At 48.8% G+C, this 23,432-nt stretch overlaps 1 protein-coding gene across 1 annotated transcript in view; it reads right to left on the bottom strand.

The window, feature by feature from the left end:
* Positions 1-679: 679 nt before the first annotated feature.
* LOC101338669 (ATP-binding cassette sub-family C member 12) overlaps positions 680-23,432 on the bottom strand; it is a 59,622-nt gene continuing 36,869 nt past the window's right edge. Inside the window, 13 exon segments of the mRNA XM_073796775.1 lie at positions 680-766; positions 869-1,033; positions 2,572-2,685; positions 3,645-3,723; positions 4,787-4,946; positions 5,389-5,578; positions 7,275-7,364; positions 13,119-13,305; positions 16,720-16,857; positions 19,475-19,701; positions 20,380-20,579; positions 22,512-22,607; positions 23,300-23,395. Of these exon segments, the coding sequence (XP_073652876.1) occupies positions 680-766; positions 869-1,033; positions 2,572-2,685; positions 3,645-3,723; positions 4,787-4,946; positions 5,389-5,578; positions 7,275-7,364; positions 13,119-13,305; positions 16,720-16,857; positions 19,475-19,701; positions 20,380-20,579; positions 22,512-22,607; positions 23,300-23,395 (1,829 nt within the window).

Here is a 23,432-nt window from a genome sequence, read left to right as displayed (position 1 = left end):
ACTGCATTTTAATGACCAATATAGAAGATATAAAAATGTAATTTACAGAAAAACTCCAACATTTTGTTTTCCTGTTTATTCTAATAGAGCAAATGGGACATACGATATGATTTTTTTTTTTTAAATTTCACCAAACACTGTAATCAATCTTTCATGCTACAGATCTGTGTAGTTACTGCTTGTCACACACTCCAAATAGATGTGAATAGGAGTTAAGCAGGAAGAAAACTCTGCTCTTTTCCCTTCTGATAACAAGGCAGGAAACCTTTACAAAGTCCATCCTTAGGCATTTTTCCATTCTGTTTGACCAGTTTTTAACTGAAAGTTACAATGGTTCCATTCTCAGGCACTGAGGTGGTAATGGTAAGGACACATGAGGGATGGTTAGGGTTTTAGAAGGTGAGGGGCAGTTTTTTAACCCACAAGCTTCTTCTGCCTCTGTTCATCATCTAGGACCAGACCCATGCCCTTCAAGTGAGGTCAGGAGGCATGTGCTGGGCGAGGCAAGGAAACAACTTCCACCCCAGCTCTGCCTGTGCTCCAGGCGTGGGAGGGATGGTGGACCAGAGCTGCCCCCTGAGATAACGGCCCCTCCCCCTGCAGGCACATCTGACTCATCTCACACAGCCTCCTCTTCCTCTAAAATCAGCTGATGTGGCCCCTATGGGGACCTTTATAGTCAGACTTTGTTTTCTGCTGCTAGTAACATCGCAAACGCAGAATCTGGCTTCTCAGCAAGGACTTCAGGCTTATCAAACTCGACCACCTGAAAGTCGGAGAAGGAGAGCTGAAATTGTCAGAAAATATCCACCCACCACAGAGCCCAAACCACTGAAGCCTCTGGAGAGGTGACGCCAACTTCCTGCACCTTCCCGTTTTCCAGGACCAGGATGTGGTCACAGTTGAGGACCGTATTGAGGTGGTGGGCAATGGTCAACACAGTGCAGTCTTTGAAGGCATCTTTGATGGTGCTCTGAACAAGAGTACCAGTCTTAGAGTCCATGGAGGCAGTGGCTTCATCAAGGAGAATGATCTGTTGAGGAAGGAGCATTGTGAAAGTCACACCAAGCCAAAGCTATACCTAGAGGGAAACTTATAGTCTTAGTTCAATTTATTAAAAAAGAAGGGCTGAAAAGTAATGAGCTAAGTATCCATCTCAGAAAGTTAGAAAAAGAACAAGAGAATAAAAGTCGTATCACACCACCTTCATCTTCCTCAGAGGGACTTGCTAGAGAAACAAGGTTGTATATTCTTTGCTCCCCTTTTTGTGAATTGCTTATTCTAACCCTACAAACCAGTAAGAAGAAATGCCCCATGGTCTTTACCTACTGTACTACATGAGTTAGCATGAGATATAATAACAGTACTTGTTATGTTTCCTACTGCTGCTATAACAAATTAGCACAAATTAGAGGCTCAAAACAAAACAAATTTATTATCTTACAGTTCTGGAGGTCAGAAGTCCTAAAGCCAAAGTTCTGTCAGGACTGCATTTCTTTTGCAGGCTCAAGAGAATAAATGGTTTTCTTGCCTTTTCCAGCTTCTGGAGACTGCCTGCATTCCTTGGCTCGTGGCCTCTTTCTGGCATCAGTCTAACCTTTACTTCCATTGTTGCATTTCTTCTTTCTTTCTGACTCTCTTTCCTCCCCTTATAAAGACTTGTGTAATTACACTGGGCCCACCAAGGTAATCCAGGATAATCTCCCCATCTCAAGATCCTTGACTTAATCACATCTGCAAAGCCCCTTTTTCCCAGGTAAGGTAACATGTTCACAGATTCCGGGTATCAGGACATGGGCATCATTGGGGGGGGCCATTATTCTGCCTGCCACAGTGCTGGTTTGCCAGTCAGAGGGCTTGAGTTCAGCTCTAACTCTGCTTGACTTTGGCTAAATTACTTGACTTCCCAAGGCTCCATTTCTTTGTCTGTAAAAGGGGGTTACACCTTATCATGAACACGAAATGCAAAGACAACACATCAACCACTCAGTACTGTGTAGTGCCACAGTCAGGACTGAATGCATGCTTGCTCCCTTCCCTGTCGTTAGCACATGCAGAGAGCACACACGATGGGTTACACTTTGATCAGGGTTCAGAGCATGGGATTTCTAAAGCAACAGCAATCCCTTCTCTGAAATCAGTAAGCAAAGATGGCTAAGTCACTAAGAAAAATGAGTATAAATTTTACAGACCTTATATCCTGGCATTCGGAAGGCCTTCTTTAGTATCTTGAGTACTGTTTATCAGGCCTCAGAATCATTCAGGGACAAAGGGAAAAAGTTGAGAGGCAGATTTCTCAAACCCAAACGACTTAGGAGGACAGAGATAATACCTAAGCAAGACGTCCCGGGGAAAGGCCCAGGGGAGGCAGGTGCTATTGCTGTAAATGGCTGTTATTTTTCAATTTTTTCCCCTCACAACTTTGTCTTAAGAAAAAGTGATCGGTTTTTAAATGGCCCAATTGCTCTCTCTTTATTGAAAGACAAACGCCCGGCTCTACCTCCTGGCTTGAGTGGCGCTGCAGGAAATATCCAAAATTGGACCAATCCGTTTTCCGCGTTGTTTCCTTACTTTTGAATTATGGAGAAGCGCTCGGGCCATACAAAGCAGCTGACGTTCCCCTACTGAGAAGTCTTCTCCATTTTCTGTGACTTCTGCCTATAATTTTTCTGGGAGTTTCATTGTCTATAGAACACAGAGAATGCCATATTGTGCGATCTATAAAATTGTCCTGTATCCTCCATATTGATTGCCCCCTTCTCTTGCATTTATCGGCTGGTTTTATTTTACTGCGGAAAAGAAAGTGCAAAACAACAATCATTTCAATATTGCGAACAGGCACCAGGGAAAGACCAAGGAGTAGGCAGTCATTCATAATTTAAAATCACAGTGCGATTCATCGAACCCCGTAGACACCTTGCCAAAAGAGGACAAATGATGCGCATATGGCTCCAGAGAAACACAAACAAGTGCAAATGGCTTTCAGGATCCTTATTTCTATGCATAAAATGGAGATGGGATGGAGTTTTCTGGTCATCGAGGAAAGGTAAAGACAGGGTCTGATTTATCTAGCAGGACAAGTCAGAGTGGCTTTGGGCGATGCTCACCTTGGTACCAAGTCCTGGGAAAAAAAATTCCCTCTGGGCTGCAGAGGTGGCCACGCTCACCCGCGGACCCCAGCTGCAGCTCTTATAGGACAGGGTTCCATCTCACAAATCGTTCATTCCATGCCACGCCCTCTCACCTTCCCAGAGTGTATCTGCTTCAATAAGCAAATGAGGCTATTGGCAGAGCAGTAGGGCACTTCCTCTGGTCTAGAGTCAGATGGGCTTGGGGTCAAGTCTCCATTCTGCTACTCACACCTGACTACCCTGAGTCTTAGTTTCTGCATCTCTAAAAGTAGGGGTAGGAGTACCAACCTCAGAGGGTTGTAGTCAGGACCAACTGAGACAATGCACGTAGCGCTCTTGACTGAATCATTGCAGTGGCCTAATAAATACTGTCTATTGTTGCTTTTAACAAGGAGCAATTAGGATTGACACATGTGGTGCCAACAAACAACTGGCCAAATCTAAACCTGAGCCAGGCGTCTGGGGCACTGGTGCTGGGAATCGGACTCATCCCGGCCAGCCCCAGAGACCTACTGTGTCTCTCATGAATGTTCTCTCCAGAACCTGCCAGAGCATCTCATCGCTGTGACTCGCAAAGGGATCCAAGTTGTACCTGCAATGAAGGAAAGGAGAGGAAGCTGAATTTCTGAGGACGAGAGGATGGGAGAGCATGTTTTCTACAGCATGAGGGGGAGAGCGGGAGGTGGTGTGTGATGACGCCACAGCAACAAGAGCAGTGCTTAGCCCAGGGCAGTGGTTCATGAAATACCAACCTCAGGCCAAGAGACCGAGGACCCATGACTCTGGGATGCAGCAGAAACCACCAAGGCGGGCAGACCACCAACCCTGCCAAGAGATAGCCCCAAGCGAGGCACCGGGGAGACACATTTGGTCCTCTCCATGGCCGTGTGCAGCAGAGCGGATCTGACCTCATGCAAATTCTTGGCAGAGAGAGAGGCAGCGAGCAATTCCACCTCCCGGTGTGTTCACTCTGCCTTCAGAGGCAAGAGCTGTATCTGCAGCTCCCGGGCCTTGCAGAGGGTGAGCACCTTACATGCAGGGTGTGAGTCTAGCATTTCAAGACGCGGAAGGTCCTTTTCATTCAACACTCAATACAGCCCCCTACTTCATTTGGTACTCAATGGGGGAAATGTCCCTCTTGTTAGAGGGGCAGCCACTACACTGGGGTAAGTGAGTAACTGTGGTTTTCTCCTTGTGCCTTGACAACAGATCTTGAGCCCTGCAAAAGTTGCAACCCTACTGTTCTTGGACTTGAGCAGTTTCTGTTCACTTCTTAGTGGGAATGAATTGACGTACTTCCAAAAGGATAGCTACATACGTAGAATAACCATTTATCTGATTGTGCAAACTGGGGTAATTCAGGGAGTGGCCACTGCTAAACCTGATAGGATGCTGAAACAGGCATAAATCAGGGCTCCTCCAGGGCCAACTGGGATGTCTGCTCACCCTGCACATAAGCATCTTGCGTATTTGTGATGTAGCTTATAAAACACAAGTAATGTTCAGGCCCCTAGTCCTCAGCTCCTCCCAAGGCTTGTGAGCATCTCAGGATAGGACAGCCCCAGGCCCGCCATGGCGTGGGCGCTTCACAAAGCTCTTGCTGGTCTGATTTCACTATCCAAAAATACGGATGCACAACGATCAAAAACAGCTACCTTACTGTACCTACAAACAGGACAGGATCCTGGGGGATCACAGTCAGCTTGGTTCTGAGGTCTTCCAAACCAGCAGTACAGATATCCATGCCATCAATGAGGATTGTGCCACTGGCAGGCTCCAGCAGACGAAACAAGGCCATTCCTAAGGACGACTTGCCTGGGAACGAAAAATACAACAGCAGCAAATCAAACATCAGTTTGTATTTCATCATACCTGAGTATCTATCTAATCAAGGGAATTTTTAATGCAATGAAAATGGCCTTGTGCAGACAGAAATCCCACTCTGCAGGGGCACTCAGCTACCCTAATACAGTTAACCGGTCCATCCCTGCAGGGGCTATTAACACATGACTCATCCTCTGGGCCTCATCTCACCAGAATGATTCTCATTTAATTAATTCAAAAACTGATGTGTGTTTACTTCTAACTCCACACATCCATCCAACCTGAAATCCTAATTTATAGTAAAGAGATGTCAGGGAAAAAACAACCAATCCGCCACGCATGCACATCACCCTCTGGTGTGATTTAACTAGCATGCCCAGTGGAAATGCAAAGAAAACAACCTAAAAGAAACACAATCAGAGCTTGTCCTCACCAGAACCTGTTCTTCCAACAATCCCAACTGTCTGCCTGCTCTGGATGTTCAAGTTCAGCCCGTTGAGAATAAGGGGAGTGTTGTCTCTGTATCTCATCTGATAGTCTCTGAATGTTATCTCCCCACGGCTGGGCCAGTCGAGGGAACAGGTCCCTACTTTGAGGGGGTGAGTGCATTCAGGAACACAGGTCTGAAAAGCAGAATAACAAATGATGGGTTAATAGTCATTTGCTTTTCCACTCATTTCATTCATTCATTCATTCACACAATTCTAGGTACTGGTATTCATGCTGGTGAACTAGACCAATAAGGCCACTGCACTCCAGAAACTCACATTGCAGTGGGGAAGTCAGATAATAAACAAGAAAAGAGATGAGAAATGAAGACAATAAAACAGAGTATTGTAACAGAACACACAATGTGTGGGGTGGAAGTGTAGGAGGGGTAAAAGTTACTTAAGTGTTGAGGAAGGCATCTGTGAGGATGTGACATTCGAGCTGAGACCTGGAATGCTGAGAAGATGTCAGCTACAGAAAGATTCATTCCAGGCAGAGTAGACAGCTAGTGCAAAAGCCCTGAGGCCAGAATGAGTGTGGGGACTTTGAGGAACAGAAAGAAAAGTCGTGTGGCTAGAGCTTAGTGAAAAGAATGGATGACTGTAAGTGGCAGCTCATACTGGGCCTTGTGAGCCTGGGCAAGTGTCAGCAGTGTGACCTTGAAGCTGTGTGACAAATCCAGACCAAGCCTTGAGATTTGCAGAATTCGATCAGATACAATTTCATTATCTGCAAGAGTCACTGTGGTGTTAGAAGCAGGAAGATGACAGTAGCACCGGGTGTCAAGTTCAGAGTTACATGGAAAAGGAATTAAAGTTTTATAAGAGCCCAAGAAATGCAAATTTCCTCCAATTAAGGAGGAGAGCAACTTGACTGCATTATAAGACTAACCCCTCCTCTGAATTATAAAGTACCTGTTAACCGGGAGAAATAGAGCTCCCGTGTTCCCCATTAGGGTGGCTGACCAGCCCACATCGCTGGTCGATAGGCAACCACAATTAGCTGAGAAAAGAATTGTATTCCTAGACAGTGAGTATTTTTAATCCCTAGAAGATTTAGAATTAGTAATAATAATATTTAAGAGAAGCATGATTGGAATAGTAGTATTTTTAGTTTATGGAATGTGCATATTTGGTGCTTTAAGTATTCATAATGTTAATAACATTCAGGCTTGTGATTCTAATTTAAAATGTAAAATTGAATAACTTATTTTAACATGGTTTTAAGTTTAAAAACTTACTATTTATATACAGCATTGGGATTGTCATGAGAACTTAAAGCTCACCATATTTATAAGTTTAATTTATTAGATTTATATAACCTCAGGAAGGTTTGTTTGTTAAATCAGATTATCGAGGTACTTAAAAAGGAAATGGAATGCATTAAATTTTAAAATGCAGCTTAAAATGTTTTAAAGTATTTAATTAAAAGGGGCCAAATGCTGTTCAAAGGCCCTTAAAAGTGATTGCTTGAATTGGCAAGACTGCTTTTCAAAGAATAGCAGGATTTGTAAGGGGAACATAAAAGCTTTTAAAGAAGACAGTTTTTTTCAATTTACAATTTTAGTCAAATAAGTATTAATTTTTAGAAACTAAAGTAAGCCACTGAATTCTCTCTTCTGTGTACAGAAACAGCCCTTGAGGAAATTTTTTTGAAAAGAACCTCTCCCTCATCATCAAGGACTTTAGACTATATTGTAAATATGGGTGTTAAGAAAAGGGGTTGTGGTCCGATTTCAATTTTTAAAGAGATCCCTTTCACATGTAAAAAGATCAAATACCTAAATTCTGCCAGAGTTAACTGGCTCCTCCTCTTGCACTGATTTCTTACCGAAATGTACTCCCTGAGCAGCTCCACGGAGGTGAACTTGGCCTGGGTCTCCGTCCCTGTCCGCAGGCACACTTGGAGCAGCCCACTCAGCTGTGGAGGGGGCGACAAGCAGCCACAGTCAGAGCCCTGTCTGCCTGCAGGGCCGGCTTGTGAGTCACCCCTTCCGTCTCACTCAGGACCACACCAAAAGCAGGCCTGCGTTCCCAGCCAAGTGTCCAGATGTAAAGACACTCCTGTTGGGGTGTTTTGCCTTTAAACACTTCCTTTGTATTTAGAAACAAATGGTAATTATATTCTCCCTGGCACTCCAGATGGGCAGAGTCATCCCATCACAGCACTGCTCAGGCACAAGCTTCTTGGTTGGAGGGGTGGGGAACTGCTGTGAGCAGGAATTCTCCCAGGGCCTCCGCACTGTTGGAAACCCAGCGCTTGCGGCCACCTGGTAGGGTCCTGCACCTCTGTGCCCTCCCCGATTATCCCACCTGCATCCTGGAAGCACCTGAAACCCAATCACCACAGGTATCAGAAGTGGAAGAAAACCATCAAGCCCATCTGCTTGCTTTGGACATGAGAAACTCTAGGCTTAGACGGTGGCCTGCTAAGGTCACCCACCTTAGGCCAGGATCCCCCAGAAGCCAACCCTGAGATTTGAGGGCAAGCAGGTTGAATGGAGGTCCCCCCAAAAGATATTCCACATCCAAATCCCTGGGACCCTTGAATGCTACCTCATTAGGAAAAAGGTCTTTGCAGGTGTAATTAAGGACCTTGAGATCAAGCTGGGTTACTTGGGTGGACCCTAAATCCAACAAGTGTCCATATAAGAGACAGAGGAGGAGGAGACATGAAGACAGGACAGAGATTGGAGGGATGCAGCTACAAGACCAGGAAGCCAACAGCCACCAGATGCCGGGAGGGACAAGGAACAGATTCTCCCCTAGAGCTTTCCAAGGGAACATGGCCCTACAGACACCTTGATTCTAGACTTCCAACTTCTAGGACCATAAGAGAATACATTTCTCTGGTTTTAAACCACTAGTTTATAATTTGTTACAGCAGCCCTAGGAAACACCTCCAGGAGGTGGACCCAAAAAGTCCCAGTAGGAGCTGGGAGAACTGAGGCACAGAGGAGGAGAGTCCAGTGGGCTCTGAAGGGCAACTGAAGCTTGACGCCCCTGGGGGTCCTGGGAGTCTGCACGGAACACACCTGACTTGTCCCGAGGATGCGGCTCCATCTCCCCTAACTCCCTGCAGGCATTGCTGAGGCGCTGGGAGGACTCACCATACCGCAGGTGCAACCTGCCTCAGCCTTGAACTGAGCACCTTCCCGCAGCAGTGGGAGGCCAGCTGGCCTGCCCTGGAAGGGGGGCCACCAACAGCACCTGCCTCAGTCGCAGGGTGGGCTAGTGGGCTGGAGGAAGGACCAGGCCTTCACTAGGTGAGCAGTGACTGGGTGCCGGCACAGTTGGGGCTGGTTTCCCAGGGGTGAACGTGATAGACAAGACCACTGAAGCCCCAGGGCTTGCATTCTAGTGGGCCGGCGGGATGAGACACAGTCAATGTCAAGGAACCCTAAGAATGTCAGTTATATGGTAAGATGTGAAAGAGGGGCTAGGGCTGGGCTGGGGCGTTACCTTAGTTGGGGTGATTAAGAAGATGGTGTGTGCTGAAGCATTCATGATAAGAGTCTGCCAAGCAAACTCTGGGTAGCAGCAAGGGGCCTTAACAGGAAGGAGGCAGTGTGTCCTGAGCAGGTGGATGAGGTGAGAGCAGTGTGGGTCCAGACCCTCCGAGAGCTCATCTCAGTGGGCCTCCCTTGCTGCCTCCCAGCTTTACACATGCCACTGGCTTCCCATTTCTCTTAGGGCACTGGCTTTCAGCCGGGGTGATTAGGAACCCTGTCCCTGGGACATTTGGCAATGTCTAGAGACATTTTAGGTTGTCACGACCTTGGAGGCGGGAGATTCTACTGGCATCTCCTAGTTAGAGATCAGAAAGACTGCTGACATCCTGCAACACACAGAACAGCCCCTGTCAAAAAGGATTATCTGGCCCAAATGTCCACAGTGCTGCAGGCGAGAAAGCCTTTCTTAGAAGACAGGTGACACCCCTGCCCACGGCTGACGGAGCCCCACCGACCCCTCATATCGTATTCTCCACCACCCTGCTCAGGCCACAGGAGCTTCTGAGTTCCCCAAAGGCACCAGTCTCCTGCCTACCCCCAGCCTTCCCTGGGCCCTCAGACTGAAGCACTTCCTTGGCTCCTTCTTTATCAAATTCAGGTGTCAGCTTGCAAGTCACCTCCCGGCAGAGGCCTTCCCTGACTATATGGGGGTCTAATGCTGCTTCCCCACTTACAGTCAATTACCCTGCTTCATTATCTTCATAACAGTTCAACAGTTTCTGAAGTCTCCTTATTTATTTACTTGCGCACTTATTTATTCCATCCCACTTTATATCCCTTTATATCCCACTAGCATGTAAGCTCCATGAGTGCAGAGACCTGTTCAGCTTGTTCACTGCTGAACCCACAGCAGCTGGCATGGTTCCGGCTCCTGGCAGGTGCTCAGTGGACACATCTGCTGAGTGAATGAATGAACTCTGATCTTGAGAAGGGCATATAAGTATTTTGTTAAGTTCAAGGGTATCAGCTTCTCAGGGCCCCGGGCAGCCCTCCATGGGGTTAGAAATCCCTTATCAGCACAGTGCTGGCCCCAGGAAGTGCTCATCCTCGTCTGTGATGTTATGTGATGTTACTTTGCACTCACTTTCTGCTCTGTGGGACTTCACACCAATTTCTCATCCACCTAGGGAGTCTCGTCTGTTCTCAAGGGAAGCTCTGTCAGCTGGATTTTCTGTATTCTCCAAAGGGGGGCTAATGCTCAATAAAGCTCCAAAGCCAGCTGGAGGGGAAACACCCCCTAGATCTTGAGATGTGCAAATTCTCCAGCCTCACAGGAATGTTTGAAAACAATCTCATAGAAAGCTGGTGATATATCCCAAGAGCATAACCTCAGTTGAGGAAAGCGGTTTCACTTGGACCAAGTAAGGGAATCTATTCAACATCATCTGTTTAATATTTTACTAGGTAACAACAAATAAAATCATCCATCAGGGTTTCCCTGGTGGCGCAGGGTTGAGAGTCCACCTGCCGATGCAGGGGATGCGGGTTCGTGCCCCAGTCCGGGAGGATCCCACATGCCGCGGAGCGGCTGCGCCCGTGAGCCATGGCCGCTAAGCCTGCGCGTCCGGAGCCTGTGCTCCGCAACGGGAGAGGCCACAACAGTGAGAGGCCCGCGTACCACAAAAAAAAAAAAAAAAAAAAAATCATCCATCAATGAGGGAAACTGCCTACCCAAGGAAAACTCATTTCCCTCACTTAACATAGAGTCCTGAGCATATATTTGTTCCTCTTCCTTTCCAAAATATTATTAAAATGATAGTACAGAGATTGCAAAAAGGAATAGACCGTTAACAGCAAGGGGCTTGGGAAGAGATATCAAGAGATATCATTGAAGGAGAGAGTTACACATTTCTGGAAGATGGAAAGAGGATAAAAGCCTTTTGATAGGATGGAGGCAGAGTGTGCTGCAGGAGCTTCCACAACCTTCTTCCAGCAGAAGTCAGAGAGGCTCCAGGTAAGAGAAGGGGTCCACAAAGAGACAGACTGAGGTGGCGTATAGACAGCTACTCCCGTTGGGCCCATTTCCTGCCCCTCCTCTTCTTCCTCCCAACCAGAGGTAGGTGGGCAATTTATCCCTAGGCCAAAACACACACACACACACACACACACACTTCCCTAAAGAAAGTGGATAAATGACTTGGGGATAAATGGGGCTCCCAGAATAGTATCCTAGATAAAATCTCTTTAAATCTAGCCTTTGGGTGTCTGAAGGCCAGCTCTCTGGCTGCTTTCCTGAAGTGAAGCCAGCCTGTGGAAAAGTCCAACCAACCTATCCATAGTTATAAAACGTCCCATCAGGAGAGACCTACCAAGGCATATACAAAGGCAGATGAAAACATGAAAATCCAACCAAGTTTCTCAGCCTTAACCACAAATGGATCAAGAGACATATGAACAAAACCAATGGCATGAAAGAGCAAGAACCAGATGAACAAGCAAACAAACAAAAAAACTGACCCTGGAAAAAACAGGTATCAGTCAAATAAGAAAGGAGAGTTTAAGAAAGGTGAGGAGCTGGGCTTCCCTGGTGGCGCAGTGGTTGAGAATCTGCCTGCCAATGCAGGGGACACGGGTTTGAGCCCTGGTCTGGGAAGATCTCACATACCGTGGAGCAACTAGCCCCGTGAGCCATAATTACTGAGCCTGCGCGTCTGGAGCCTGTGCTCCGCAACAAGAGAGGCCGCGATAGTGAGAGGCCCGCGCACCGCGATGAGGAGTGGCCCCCACTTGCTGCAACTGGAGAAAGCCTCGCACAGAAACGAAGAGCCAACACAGCCATAAATAAATAAATAAATAAAATTTTTAAAAAAAAAAAAGAAAAAAGAAAGGTGAGGAGCTGCAATTAATATCCTCAGAGAGATTAAAAATATGTTGCACCCATTTTAAAATGATTTGCTTAAAAACTCAGAGACTAAGAAAGAGTTTGTGGAAATTAAGTATACGAACATATGATCTTCAAATTCAAGAGAATGGCCGAATGACAAAGCAAAGGAAAATTCCCAGAATAAAGATAAAAAAACAAGAACATGGAAACTGAGATGAAAGAAAGGAAACATAGAGGACTGATGCAAGAAAACCAATATTCAACCAATATGAATGACAGAAAAGGAAAACAAAGGGAAGGGGGACAAGGAAATTATCAAGAGGAGAAAAAGGAATAAAGGAGGAAAAGGAGAAATTTTTCCACTTGAAGAGAGATTTGACTTTATTCTGTTCCCAGTCTTGAACAGAATAAGTGGAAACAGACCCCCACTCAGACTCACTGTCCTGGAATGTCAGAGCACCGAGGATAAGGACTGCATGGGAACAGCTTCCAAAGACAGACGTGTGAGGTATGTAACAAGGAGCAGATGCAGACTCAGATTGGTATCAGACCCAGATGACGTGGGTTCAAATCCTGGCTCTCACACATGCCGGTGTGTGATTCTGACAAGTCTTTCTGGACCTCAGTCTCCTCACCTGTAAAACCGGGATTATGGCATCCCTACCTCATGGGTTATTGTGGGGATACATGAGTTAATTTATGTAAAGAACTTACAACAGTGCCTAAAATGACATGTGTTTCCCTATTATCATTATTATTCCCTATTATTATTGTTTCCCTGTTATTCTTATTTTTCAAAAGAAAACACCAAAGCAACCAAAAAGAGAAGTTGGTGATTATTTGTCATGGACATCATGGTTGCCCCCCCGCATTCCTTTCCCTCTCCCCATTGTGGGGCAGCGGTGTGTGACATGAGAGCAGCATGGGGTATGACTCCATCCTTTGGCCTAAGCCAGTCATCTGCACCCCATCGAGCCACAAATTAGTTTGGGGATGCCTCAATTAATCCAGTGAAAGTAAAACACAGGGCTTTTGTTCAGTGGCTGGGGCAGGAAACGCTTTTCTCCTGCTTCCTTCCTGCTATAGCCCCCAGAGGCTGCCAGTCACCATTGCACAGCAATGAAGAAAGTCATCCCAGAAGGAGGACAAACTCAGGGACCATGATCCAACTGTGCCTGAAGCCCATACAGCCACCAGACCTTTTAATGATGTGAACTTCACCACGGAGCTCTCCTTATTGTTTAAACCCGTTGAGTTGGGTTTTCTGTTATGTCCATCTTCCCTGAGACACTCTATGCCAGAGCCTCCAGGCCAGGCCCAGCCTTACACTAGGTGTTACCTGGATGATGTAAGACAATGACAAGCCTTCGGATGAAGCACTGATAGAGGAGAAACTCAGGGTCACCAACAAGGTCACAATGAAGGTGATGATGTTCATGAGGATGTCCATCCTTAGAGCAAACCACCTGAGAGCACAGTTAAAGTACAGGAGATGGCTGCAGTTTTCATCATTTAGCATCTGAAACCTAAAATTAAGAACTCAGACAAAACAGGAGGTCAGGCTGTGCTTCCACAGACTTAGGGTTAGGGCTACTGGAGAAATAGGGCAAGAGGAATTTTTACTCAAGGGCCAATGCATTCTTTTTTTTTTTTTTTTTCTTTTTTTTTTTTTTTTTTGCGGTACGTGGGCTTCTCACTGTTGTGGCCTCTCCCGTTGCACAGCACAGGCTCCAGACGCACAGGCTCAGAGGCCATGGCTCACGGGCCCAGCTGCTCCGCGGCATGTGGGATCTTCCCAGACCGGGGCATGAACCCGCATCCCCTGCATCGGCAGGCGGACTCTCAACCACTGCGCCACCAGGGAAGCCCCCAACGCATTCTTATATAGGAATCTCTTACAAAGATGAGCATATATTCATACTCTTTAAAATCTGCTGCCATGGGCATCTTTGATTTGCACGTATTTTGAGAAATCCTACATGGCAGTAGCATATGGTGCTGAGTGGGCTCTTTCTGTCTTTCCCAGAACTGGCAACTGGAACCCACAGCTGAGAACAAAAGGGGCTGAGAACCTCACACTCTACCTCCAAAGGACCGCTGTCTTGGAGGTAGCCACCCCCCAAAGGCCCTGTGGAAATGACCGTTGACCCCTTTGATCTATACAGGGTGGGAGGTGAGGAGATCTCAATGTTTGTGATGGCAGAGGAAGGAAAAAAGGGTGCTGGATTGGTTCTCCTCCCCAGTTCAGGGAAAGAAGAGTCAAGGCAATTGTTTATAAAGGTGGAGGGAAAAAAAGAAAGCTGACATCTTGTACACCTGCTGCGTGTCCCCTGAGCCGAAGAGGAGAAGGAGCACAAGGCAGAGCAACAGAGAGGTGACACCGCCGAGGGATGAAGGCGAGACCCAGCCCCGGAGCTACTCGGTCCCCAGATGTATGGAAGGTGGGTCCTGCCCGTTCCTGCAGTTCCTAGAGTTGGGGTGCAGAGGGAAGATGGCATGTGAGGCCGCAGTCTTGATGCCACACTGATCGGCATGAGGCAAGAGGCCCCACATAAAAGGAAAGCAGTGTGAGGCTGCCAGGCGGAGCTCATGGGAGGACCCGCCAGAGCCTGCCCATCGGCAGTGCCCAGCAGAGCGGCTGGGGACCTGGGTCCCGTTGGGGGCTCTCCCCTGCCACACCTCATCTGCACGGGGAGCTGGACCAGAAGAAATCAGCAGCAGAAAGGAGAATGACCTGGACAGGGTGGTCACCTGAGGATGTGTCCTTCCCCACCTCCATCCCCCTGCACCAGCCTCAGAGAACCAGGCTCAGGGAAAAGGGAGAGAGTGTTTAAAAGAAAAGACTGGGTGCTTCCCAGCAGTGACCCTGCCCCCTTGCCCGACACACAGAGCAGCACAGCATGCCCACGCCAAACCTCTGAGCAGATGGAGGGTGGGGGGGCTGTGACCTGAGTACCTTCAAGATTGAAGTTTTAACTGGACTGAGCTAACCATTGACCAGAAGGGACATTAATCACAATTGCCACTGAAGGTTCCCCTGACTTACTGGGAAAGGGGCTTCATCAGAACAACTGGTAGAAATTATTAGAATAAAAATAAAAACTTTCCATGCTTAAACCCCTAAAGAGTTGAGATTCCTCCATTGGTGCAGTCATGACATCCTCGGGCATTGCTGCTCCATCCTGTTCTAAACCTCCTCAAAGGATTCTGGCTGGAAACCCCTCTGACTACCCAGGCTGGGTCCTGTAGCACCCTCCTCTCTGTTTCCACTCCAACTAATTTTTCCCAGAGCTTAGTTAAAATATTCTTCCAAACACTTTGGTCTTTCTACCATGTCTCTAAAAAGCCTACAAATTCAACTGACAGCTTAAGTGACTTAGGAGTCATCTGCGGTCTTACATGTGTGGTTGGTTAGGTTGTGCAGAAACAGAATCACTGGCGGGGATTGAATTGGAATTTGACCTCGGACCTTTTTTTAGTGCTGTAGCATTTTTGTCTGTTCACAGAAGCAGTACAAGTAAGAAGCCCAAGCCCTCTGGAAACTCCATGAAAGGAACGAAAGGATTAAAAGAGGGGAGAGCCCATCAATGGCGTAGGGCTCAGCTCTCCTATAGGATCATTTTGGAAACCTTGGGGGAGAATCTGCAGGAAGACAAGGATTGAATCTGTTCAGTTGGTTGTGAGTTGATGAATGGCCCATGACCAGGACACTGGAAGGGTGGATGTGTGATGCAGGACTCTTGATAGATGATGTTCAGGTCACGCCAGTTAACGGGGCTAGCTGCTGACTGAACTAAAGACAGGCCGGGGTGCCAGGTACACACTGAGATTGTGGGTGGTGGGGAGAGAGAGACACAAACTTTAAAGTGTGTGTTAGGATTTTAAGGAGGGAAAGGATGGGGGTGGAAAAAGACCATCTATGTGGCAGAGAAGCCATAGATTCACCAAACTCCATCTTCTTTTCCTCCTATGGCCACAGCTGGACTACATTTCCCAGCCTCCTTTGCAGTTAGGTGTACCCATGTGACTGAACTCTGGCCAATGAGTGTGCAGAAATGATGAGTGCCTTCATTGGGGTCCTCCACCCACATCTCTCCTCTTACCTTCCAGTTAGACCAGAGGATCCTGGAAAGGTCCCCAAGGCCCTCAGGATGGAAAAGCCCCAGATGGAGAGAGGCCGTGTACCTGAGTGTGGAGCAGAATTCCCTACCCCTGCCCCATGGACCCCCATTCAGGTGTGGCTTGAGGAAGAATAAATACGTATTGTGTTAAGCCCCTAAAATTTGTAGTTGTTTGTTACCACAGTGAGCCTACTGTGATTGATACACACTAATTATATGTGATTATATGGTGTTTTAGAAGTTTGGAGCTGGAGGACTCCAGAGAAATGTATTAATCTAGTCCCGACATTTTAAAAAGAAGAAAACTGGTCCATCTACGAAGTGAGATGTAATGTCTTTAAAAATGACTCTTACAAGGAATATGTAATAACATGAAAAATGCTATTTAAAAATAAAACAAGACAAAAATGATTATAAATGCTTCAGAAATAGAAAAAAAGAAAAGACTGGAAGGAAATACACAAAAATATTAATAGGATTTGGGTTGGGGGCCCATGGGTGATTTTTTTTTTTTTTTTCTGTTTTCTCCTATTTTCCTGAACTGAACACATTTTACTTTTAGGGAGAAACAAATAAAACACATAAAACCCTGTACTGAGGTTGTCATTGGATGAGCTCGAGTCTTTGGGGGCCTCGGACACTGGAGAGAAAGGCCTAGTGTGTGAGGGGCACCTCCTCCGTTCTACTGGCTCTCCGTCCACAGTCAGGCCGCGCCACCCAGACTTCCCTCCTCAGGGCCAGAGCAGCTGGCGTTTCTGGGCCTCCCGCTGGGGCTGACAGGGAGCAGAAGCCCTGGGGCAGGCCCTGCCCAGGACTGACTTGCTGACGCAGTCCTCCCTCTTGTTGTAGGCGTGGATGGTTCCCAGGCCCTGCATGAACGAGGCTACGTGGGAGAACCAGGGGGACCAGCTGACGCTCTCGACCTTCTTGAGCTCCTGGACTCCTCTGTGAAAAATGCTGCGGGGGCTTCCCTGGTGGTGCAGTGGTTGAGAGTCCGCCTGCCAATGCAGGGGACGCGGGTTCATGCCGCGGTCCGAGAGGATCCCACATGCCGCGGAGCAGCTGGGCCCGTGAGCCATGGCCACTGAGCCTGCGCGTCCGGAGCCTGTGCTCCGCAATGGGAAAGGCCACAACAGTGAGAGGCCCACGTACAAAAAAAAAAAAAAAAAAAATGTTTTGGGAAAACCAAGAGTGGCCCAGAGGGCCCCAAATGGGGTCTCCCAGTACTCCCCGCAGCTCACACAAATCCAACTGGGCACTCAAGACAAATTTAAGACAGACGGTGCTATCTAACCAGGGAGGAGGGGCTCGCCCGCCATTCTCCTCTTGCGGGGGCCCATCCCTGTGTGTGAGGGTGGGGTCTCAGAAATTTGAGCCACTCCTTCCTGTGGTCTCAGTTCTGAAGGCTTCTTGCAGCATGTGTCTCGCTGCACGAGCTGTGGCTCTCTTCTTTGAAGACTAGTGTTTTTCACACAGTGCAGCCCCTAAATACAAGCCAGCCCGACCAAAGAAAAAGGGATCTGTTCCAATCGTGGAGGAAAATCTGGATCTGGTGTATCAACTGCCAATATGCGATCTTCTAAAGACATTTTCTAAGGTAATTTTGAACAACATTTGAACATTGTCACCTCAGGAGCTGATTTTAAAACCAAATGCTCCACGGGATGTAACTCCCCCAGGGCCCCGGTGAGTGCGAGACCACTGCCCTCGGCACGCACGTTGGCAGCTGGCCCGTGACAGCGAATCTGATCTGGACTCCAGACTCAGCTGACACTCACCCAGGGGAGAGGAAGGGAAACCTCATTCAGAGCTCAAGTGAGTTAGTTGGAAACATTGGGTAACTCAGTCTGGATCAGCCTGATCTGGCCTGTCTTGTAGCAAGAAGTAGGGGTGCAGGGCAGAGAAAAACTTTTTACTATGTAAGTCAACAGCACAGAAGGGAGAACAGACAGGAACAATGGTCAGACAAACACACAGATTACAAAAACAAACACCAGCCCAAGGAATCCATTTTAAGAAGTGGCACCCAGGACCTGTTATGGTTTGTAAAGGACTTGCAGAAATTATTTGTATTTGGTCGCTGCAATAAACTCTTGATCTGGACACTGAGGCCCATGGGTCCTTTCTCAGAGTCACGAAGGAGGCAGTGGGAGACTGAAGCGAGAGCCCGGCTCCCCCAACTCCCAGGGCACATGTGCTAGTTCCCATGTCGACGCCAGCTTCAGCCAAGGATGTGGAGTCAGCCTCTCTGACCATGCATCCCTACACGCACACTCCCCACTGTCTGTGGCATCATCTGTGGACTTGATCCACAACCTTGAACCATCCAAAATCAAACCGGTAATCTTGATCACCCCCAACTGCGTCTCCTCCTGTATCACTCATATCTGTCTTCACAGCACTCCCCATCTTGGACTCATCCTTGGCCTCTCCCATCCCCCAACCCCAACGGACTATCTGCGAAATGTCTCCCGAATCCACCTCTTTTCTGTCCTGACTGCTGCTGCCTATGTCTCAGTTCTCACTCAGATTCTATACTGCAAGAGTCTCCAATCCTATAGCCTTGTCTCAATCCTTCTGTAGCTTCATCCACCCTCCACACTGTGCAATGGCCACAGCAATATTTCTAAAACTCAGCTCTGAGTGTGATGTTCCTGCTTACAGGTGGACGTGGGTCTACGATTTGTGGGCTGAATCCTTGCAATCTGGGCACCCTCTTCAAGACCCTCCGTGTCCAGACCAGGGCTGGGCACATTTAGGAACGTGATAAACATTTCGTTGAGTTTTATAGAAACTCAAAGTTTGTATAATATTGTGTCCCATTTCTAATTTACAAGACACTTATTGATCCTCTGAGAACCCTTGCAAAACAGGCGAGGCGCATGTTTCGATGATTACCATTTTAGAGATAAGGAGACTGAGGCCTGCAGTGTTCCTCTGACGTCTCCAAGGTCCTCCAGCTAGTTTGGCGGCAGAGCTGGGAGCCTGTTGCAAATTTCAACTGATTTCCAATCCTTAGCCCTCACGCAATACCCAGCAGGCTGCCTGCTGAGAACTCCAGCTCGCCCAGGGCGAGGCAGGGCCTGAGGAGCTGGGTTTCCTGGAAAGCTGGGACCGATGCTGCCCTCCTGCTTTCCCCCAGGGTGGGGGAAGGTGGGCACGGGGACCCCTCAGTGCCAAGCAGCCAAGGCCTTTCTCTCACCACATCAGTGGCCAGGTGGGGCTGTTTCTCAAAGCTCGGAGAGACTGGTCTCCTCTATCCTCCAGCAGCAGGAATGGCGAAGCCCAGCGGTTAAGAACATAGCAGCAGGTAGACAGCAACCACGGTCGCTCATTTCCTGGCCTGGGACCGGTGACTTAATCTCCCAGCCATATCCACCCCTCAGCGTTGCTCTGAGGCTCAAATGCCAGACGTATGCCGAGCACTTAGCACATCACCAAAAATCAACGTGCTCCACCATTCAGAGAAGACAGCAAGGACTCAGTACCACCGGATACTACCGGGTCACTGCACAGGGTTAACCAAATATGCATAGGTTTCGTGTGCTCCTCCTTAAATCATGCACTGACCTACCGTAAAAGAATGAAGAAGCCTACAGCCAGGCCGGCCAGGACTAAAAGGACAGCAGGAAACACAGCAGCCAGTATCACGAGGATAAACGGCACCATGAAAAACCGCTGCAGAAAGTTCTCGGCATGAAAAAGCAGCCTCACATCCAGCTCGTTCGTGTCCTCGGAGAAACGGTTCATTAGCCAGCCGGAGGGAGTCCTGTCAAAGAGACTCATCGGGCTCTCCAGGATCTGTGGGCGACGATGGAGGGTCAGGGGCTAGGTGCCTGTTTGGTGACCTCCACCCCTGCCCCGTCCGGCGCTCCCTGGGGCTGGGATCGCGAGCCAGGCCTGAGGTTTTTTCTGGGGGCCAACACAATGTGCCAGGCCGTCCTGGGAAAGCGAGAATGCGGCCCTTTCTCGCCACCACCGTGGATGAGAGTGACCGTGGAGGGGTTCAGCCTCCTTGGAGGAGGGAGGGATTTTTTGCCCAGGGCAATAAAAGGCCAAGTTCCCCTGTGTGTGTGTGGCGGGGTGGGATGGGGGACACACCTGTGTGCTCCGGCCAGGGCCCTCCATGGCAACAGCGGAATGAAGGGGGGCCTGATGTCCTCAGGAGCAGGAGATGCCCTCTGGGCCTGCACGTGTCTGCTCCAGGGCAGTGTCCCAGGGAGACCTTCGTGACCACTCACACCTTCACCCCCAGCCCTGCCTGGGCCCATGACACACCCACAGCTCCCTGAAGTTTGCCTTTGCAGTTGATAAGTAGATACTGGGAGACTCTTCCCAGACTCGACTATAAGCTCTGTGAGCAGTGTCCACCCCAGAGCTGAGCACAGTGTCTGGCACATCGCAGGTGATCAATAAACCCCACTGACTGATGTACCGATGCACATGCAGCCCCTGGGGTGGAAGATGGGGAGCCTGTACCTTGTCAAACACTCGGTCGTGCAGTGAGAAGGATGCCATCAGCGTGGTCTTGGTGAAAGTGAAGCCTTGGCTGATACCAAACACCAGCACGGACACCATGCTCCCTGCGTACGCCCACTGGTACACCCTCGGCCCGGTGTCTGCCTGCACCAGGCCCACCTCGCACGTGCTTATGATGCCGTGAGGCCCACACGTCATCTTGGGAGGAAAACAAGAGGCACCAGGAATTGATCAACTGTCAAAAGAATGGGAATTTTTCAGAGAATCTTTCCAGGGAGAAGAAGCTAAAAAGGAGTGCATAATGGTTAAGAATGAGTCAGGTGGCAAAATCAAGTCAGCTCCCTGTGGGGACTCCTGAGCTTCGCATGGTCCTCCTGCTGGGCCGCTGGGCCCCCAAGGGCCCCTGGCTGACGAGGCTCAGCACAGTCAGGGAGAAAAGCAGAGCAGACAAACCAGACTTGTACAGGGCAGTCATCTCAGAAACCAACTGCACCTCAGGAGACCAGAGGTGATGCTGGGCCAGGAAAATCACAGAAGCAACAATATCTGGGTCCCATATGCTGGCCGAGCCACACTCAGGCAGCCCAGACAGGCCAGGGAATCAGAGACCTGCTGGCAGAAACCACCAGGCCTTCGGGGAGACTCAGGAGCTTCTCTGTGTGATGGGCTAGCGCCCCCCCCAGGGCCCTCTGCCTTTCCTTTTCTCAGGGTGCACCTAGGAGGGTGCTGGTCCATGCCCTGGAGTCGGTGGTGGGAGGAGGGAGCCTGATGAACCAAGGGCTCTGGGAGGATTCAAGGAGACCACACTTGGCTCCATCTTGCACGAGGAGAACACGTGTTTTTGCCTGCATTTCTGGAGGGAGGCCATCTCCTCCTCCTGAAAAACTGGCAGTTTTGCTTTTCTCTGAGCCATGTGCTAAAAGTCAAGACTGCCTTTGGGGAGCGAACAAGCATCTTTCTTCTAAATGCCATTTTGCTTCTTACAGCAATAGCGGAAACGTAAACCAGAGGCTGATGGATGAACATCCGTAAAAGCAAAAGCATCCCTGGGGAGCCAACTGACCAAAGGACCATCTTGAAGAGGAGGTTTCGCTGCGCTGTGGGCTATGCCCACAGTGTCTGGTGGTGGCGCCAATGCGTGGGTCAGCCGTCATTGCTGCTGCCCAATTAGAATGGCACTGGCCTACTGGGGAGGCACCACGTGTAGGGAGAGGCTCCGCTCTGACTCACCCCTTGGGTTCTCCAAGGAAAGGGCTCTTCATGAGCAAGCAGGGATCTGGGGGGCATTCCAGAGATGGCTCTCTTTTTGCACAGAGAAGGCCACCCCTTGGCTTCTCCCCTTGGGACTGGTCTCAGGAAGCTATGCCAAACTCCAGGAGGGCAATTGCATCCTCTCCCCTGCGCATGTCTTCCCAGGACCTCCTCCCTTTGGTTGTCATAGCAACAGAACTGTACCAAAATGTAATCTTGGAGGATGGGCAGGCAACCCCACAGCATTTCCTGGGGCTCCAGGAAAGCTTTGAAACCATAGGCCAAAATCTGGGAGAGTTTCCAGCAAGCTTGAGGGAGAGCAGATTTATCCGTCCTTCCCAGGAGGGGCTTGGCCTAGATGAGAGCTTGGGTGGCAGAGAGAGGCCCCCCAATGGCCCTACAGCACATCCAGGGACCCCGTCTGACTTTTGAATGTCTTATTCCTGTAGGGGAGCAGAGCCAGGTAGAACTCTCTAACACCAGACAGTGTCCATGACAAGATGCCAATTTCTCTTCAGAGGCAAGAAGACAGAAATCTGTGTTAGGCTTCCCGAGCCCTTCCCAGACACTCCTCAGAGGTGCCTTACAACAGAGGTCGCAGAACTGACCCTATCCTGCATGTGCACAGCTCCAGCCACGCTGCATTGGCCTGGCACAAGCTTTTCAGCCAATCCTTTAACATTTGAACGTGGCACATACAAATTTGGATGCCCTGCTTGTCTTGAAAAATCAAAGGGGATTTCAGGAGTTGAGTTGTGTAGTGTAAGCAAGCAGCTGACCTCAGCCTCGTGGAGAGGGCTGTGGAAGGCTCATTGTATGGTGTTCAGACTCTCCATTAGCAACTGACTCAGCATTTCCCAAAGCCAAAAGGGAACTCAGCGGTGAGCCCTTGTTTAACCAGACACCCAGCCACACGTCGCTGAAGATGGAGCTGCCGATCATCACGAGGAAGAGAGACCACGGAGAGAGGAAGTACCCTGCAGGGGCGGATAGAGGGCCAGGGGTTACAGAGGCCAGGGGGCTGTCGGGGACTCCTCTTCCTTGGGTCCAACCCTGGTGGGAAAATCAAAGCCTGTAGGAAAATGGCCTCTACCCCGGGAACCACTTTCTAGGCTGATGTGACAAGTCTGAGTGTTAGGTCCCTGAACCCCCAATGGGAACATCTGTTCCACCTGGTTGGAACATGGGTCCAAATTGTCAACATATTAAAAAAAAAAAAACACACCGCTATTCACTTTAATAGATATGACTCAGTATTTTAAAACAAACAAAATCCCAGTCTTGCTGAGGGGAGACAAGGAATGAAACGCTCAGGGATGTTTTGCTCATGGAGATGACTCTTGCACTGAAGGCAGGCAGCGAGTGGGCGGCTGCTGTCCTCAGCGATTAGAGAGCGAGGTTACACAAGAACCACGGCTGGGTCACGCTGCTGCTCACTCAGTTTCAATAAAGAGAGTCTGGCAGCTTTAATGGAGATAAAGGATGATTCCATTTAAAAGGCTGTTTTATCAGACTTTAGATTTTTAGGAGGAAAGAATAAAAGCACTGATAAATGACCCTAGCATAAAGAGAGTCATTGTTAAAGAAACCATAAAACATGAACCCAACAGTTTAAGAAAGAATTTTTTAATGCAAATTAAATCAAGAAACCCGTTGTTTTCTACCGAACCTCCAGAAGCCTTAATGTACGTGTCATAAGTTTTCCAGGTCACGGTTCCTCCCCGGGGGGACTCAGTCTGGATGAGCTGGTGCAGAGGAACGGTGGGGACAAACACAAGTCCTGCGGCGCTCCCGGCAGGGCA

This window comes from Tursiops truncatus, chromosome 19 (assembly GCF_011762595.2).
Source record: "Tursiops truncatus isolate mTurTru1 chromosome 19, mTurTru1.mat.Y, whole genome shotgun sequence".
In the NCBI taxonomy this organism is placed as follows: domain Eukaryota; kingdom Metazoa; phylum Chordata; class Mammalia; order Artiodactyla; family Delphinidae; genus Tursiops; species Tursiops truncatus.
The sequence above is the reverse complement of the archived record's forward strand: the minus strand, read 5'-3'. Positions and strand labels throughout refer to the sequence as shown.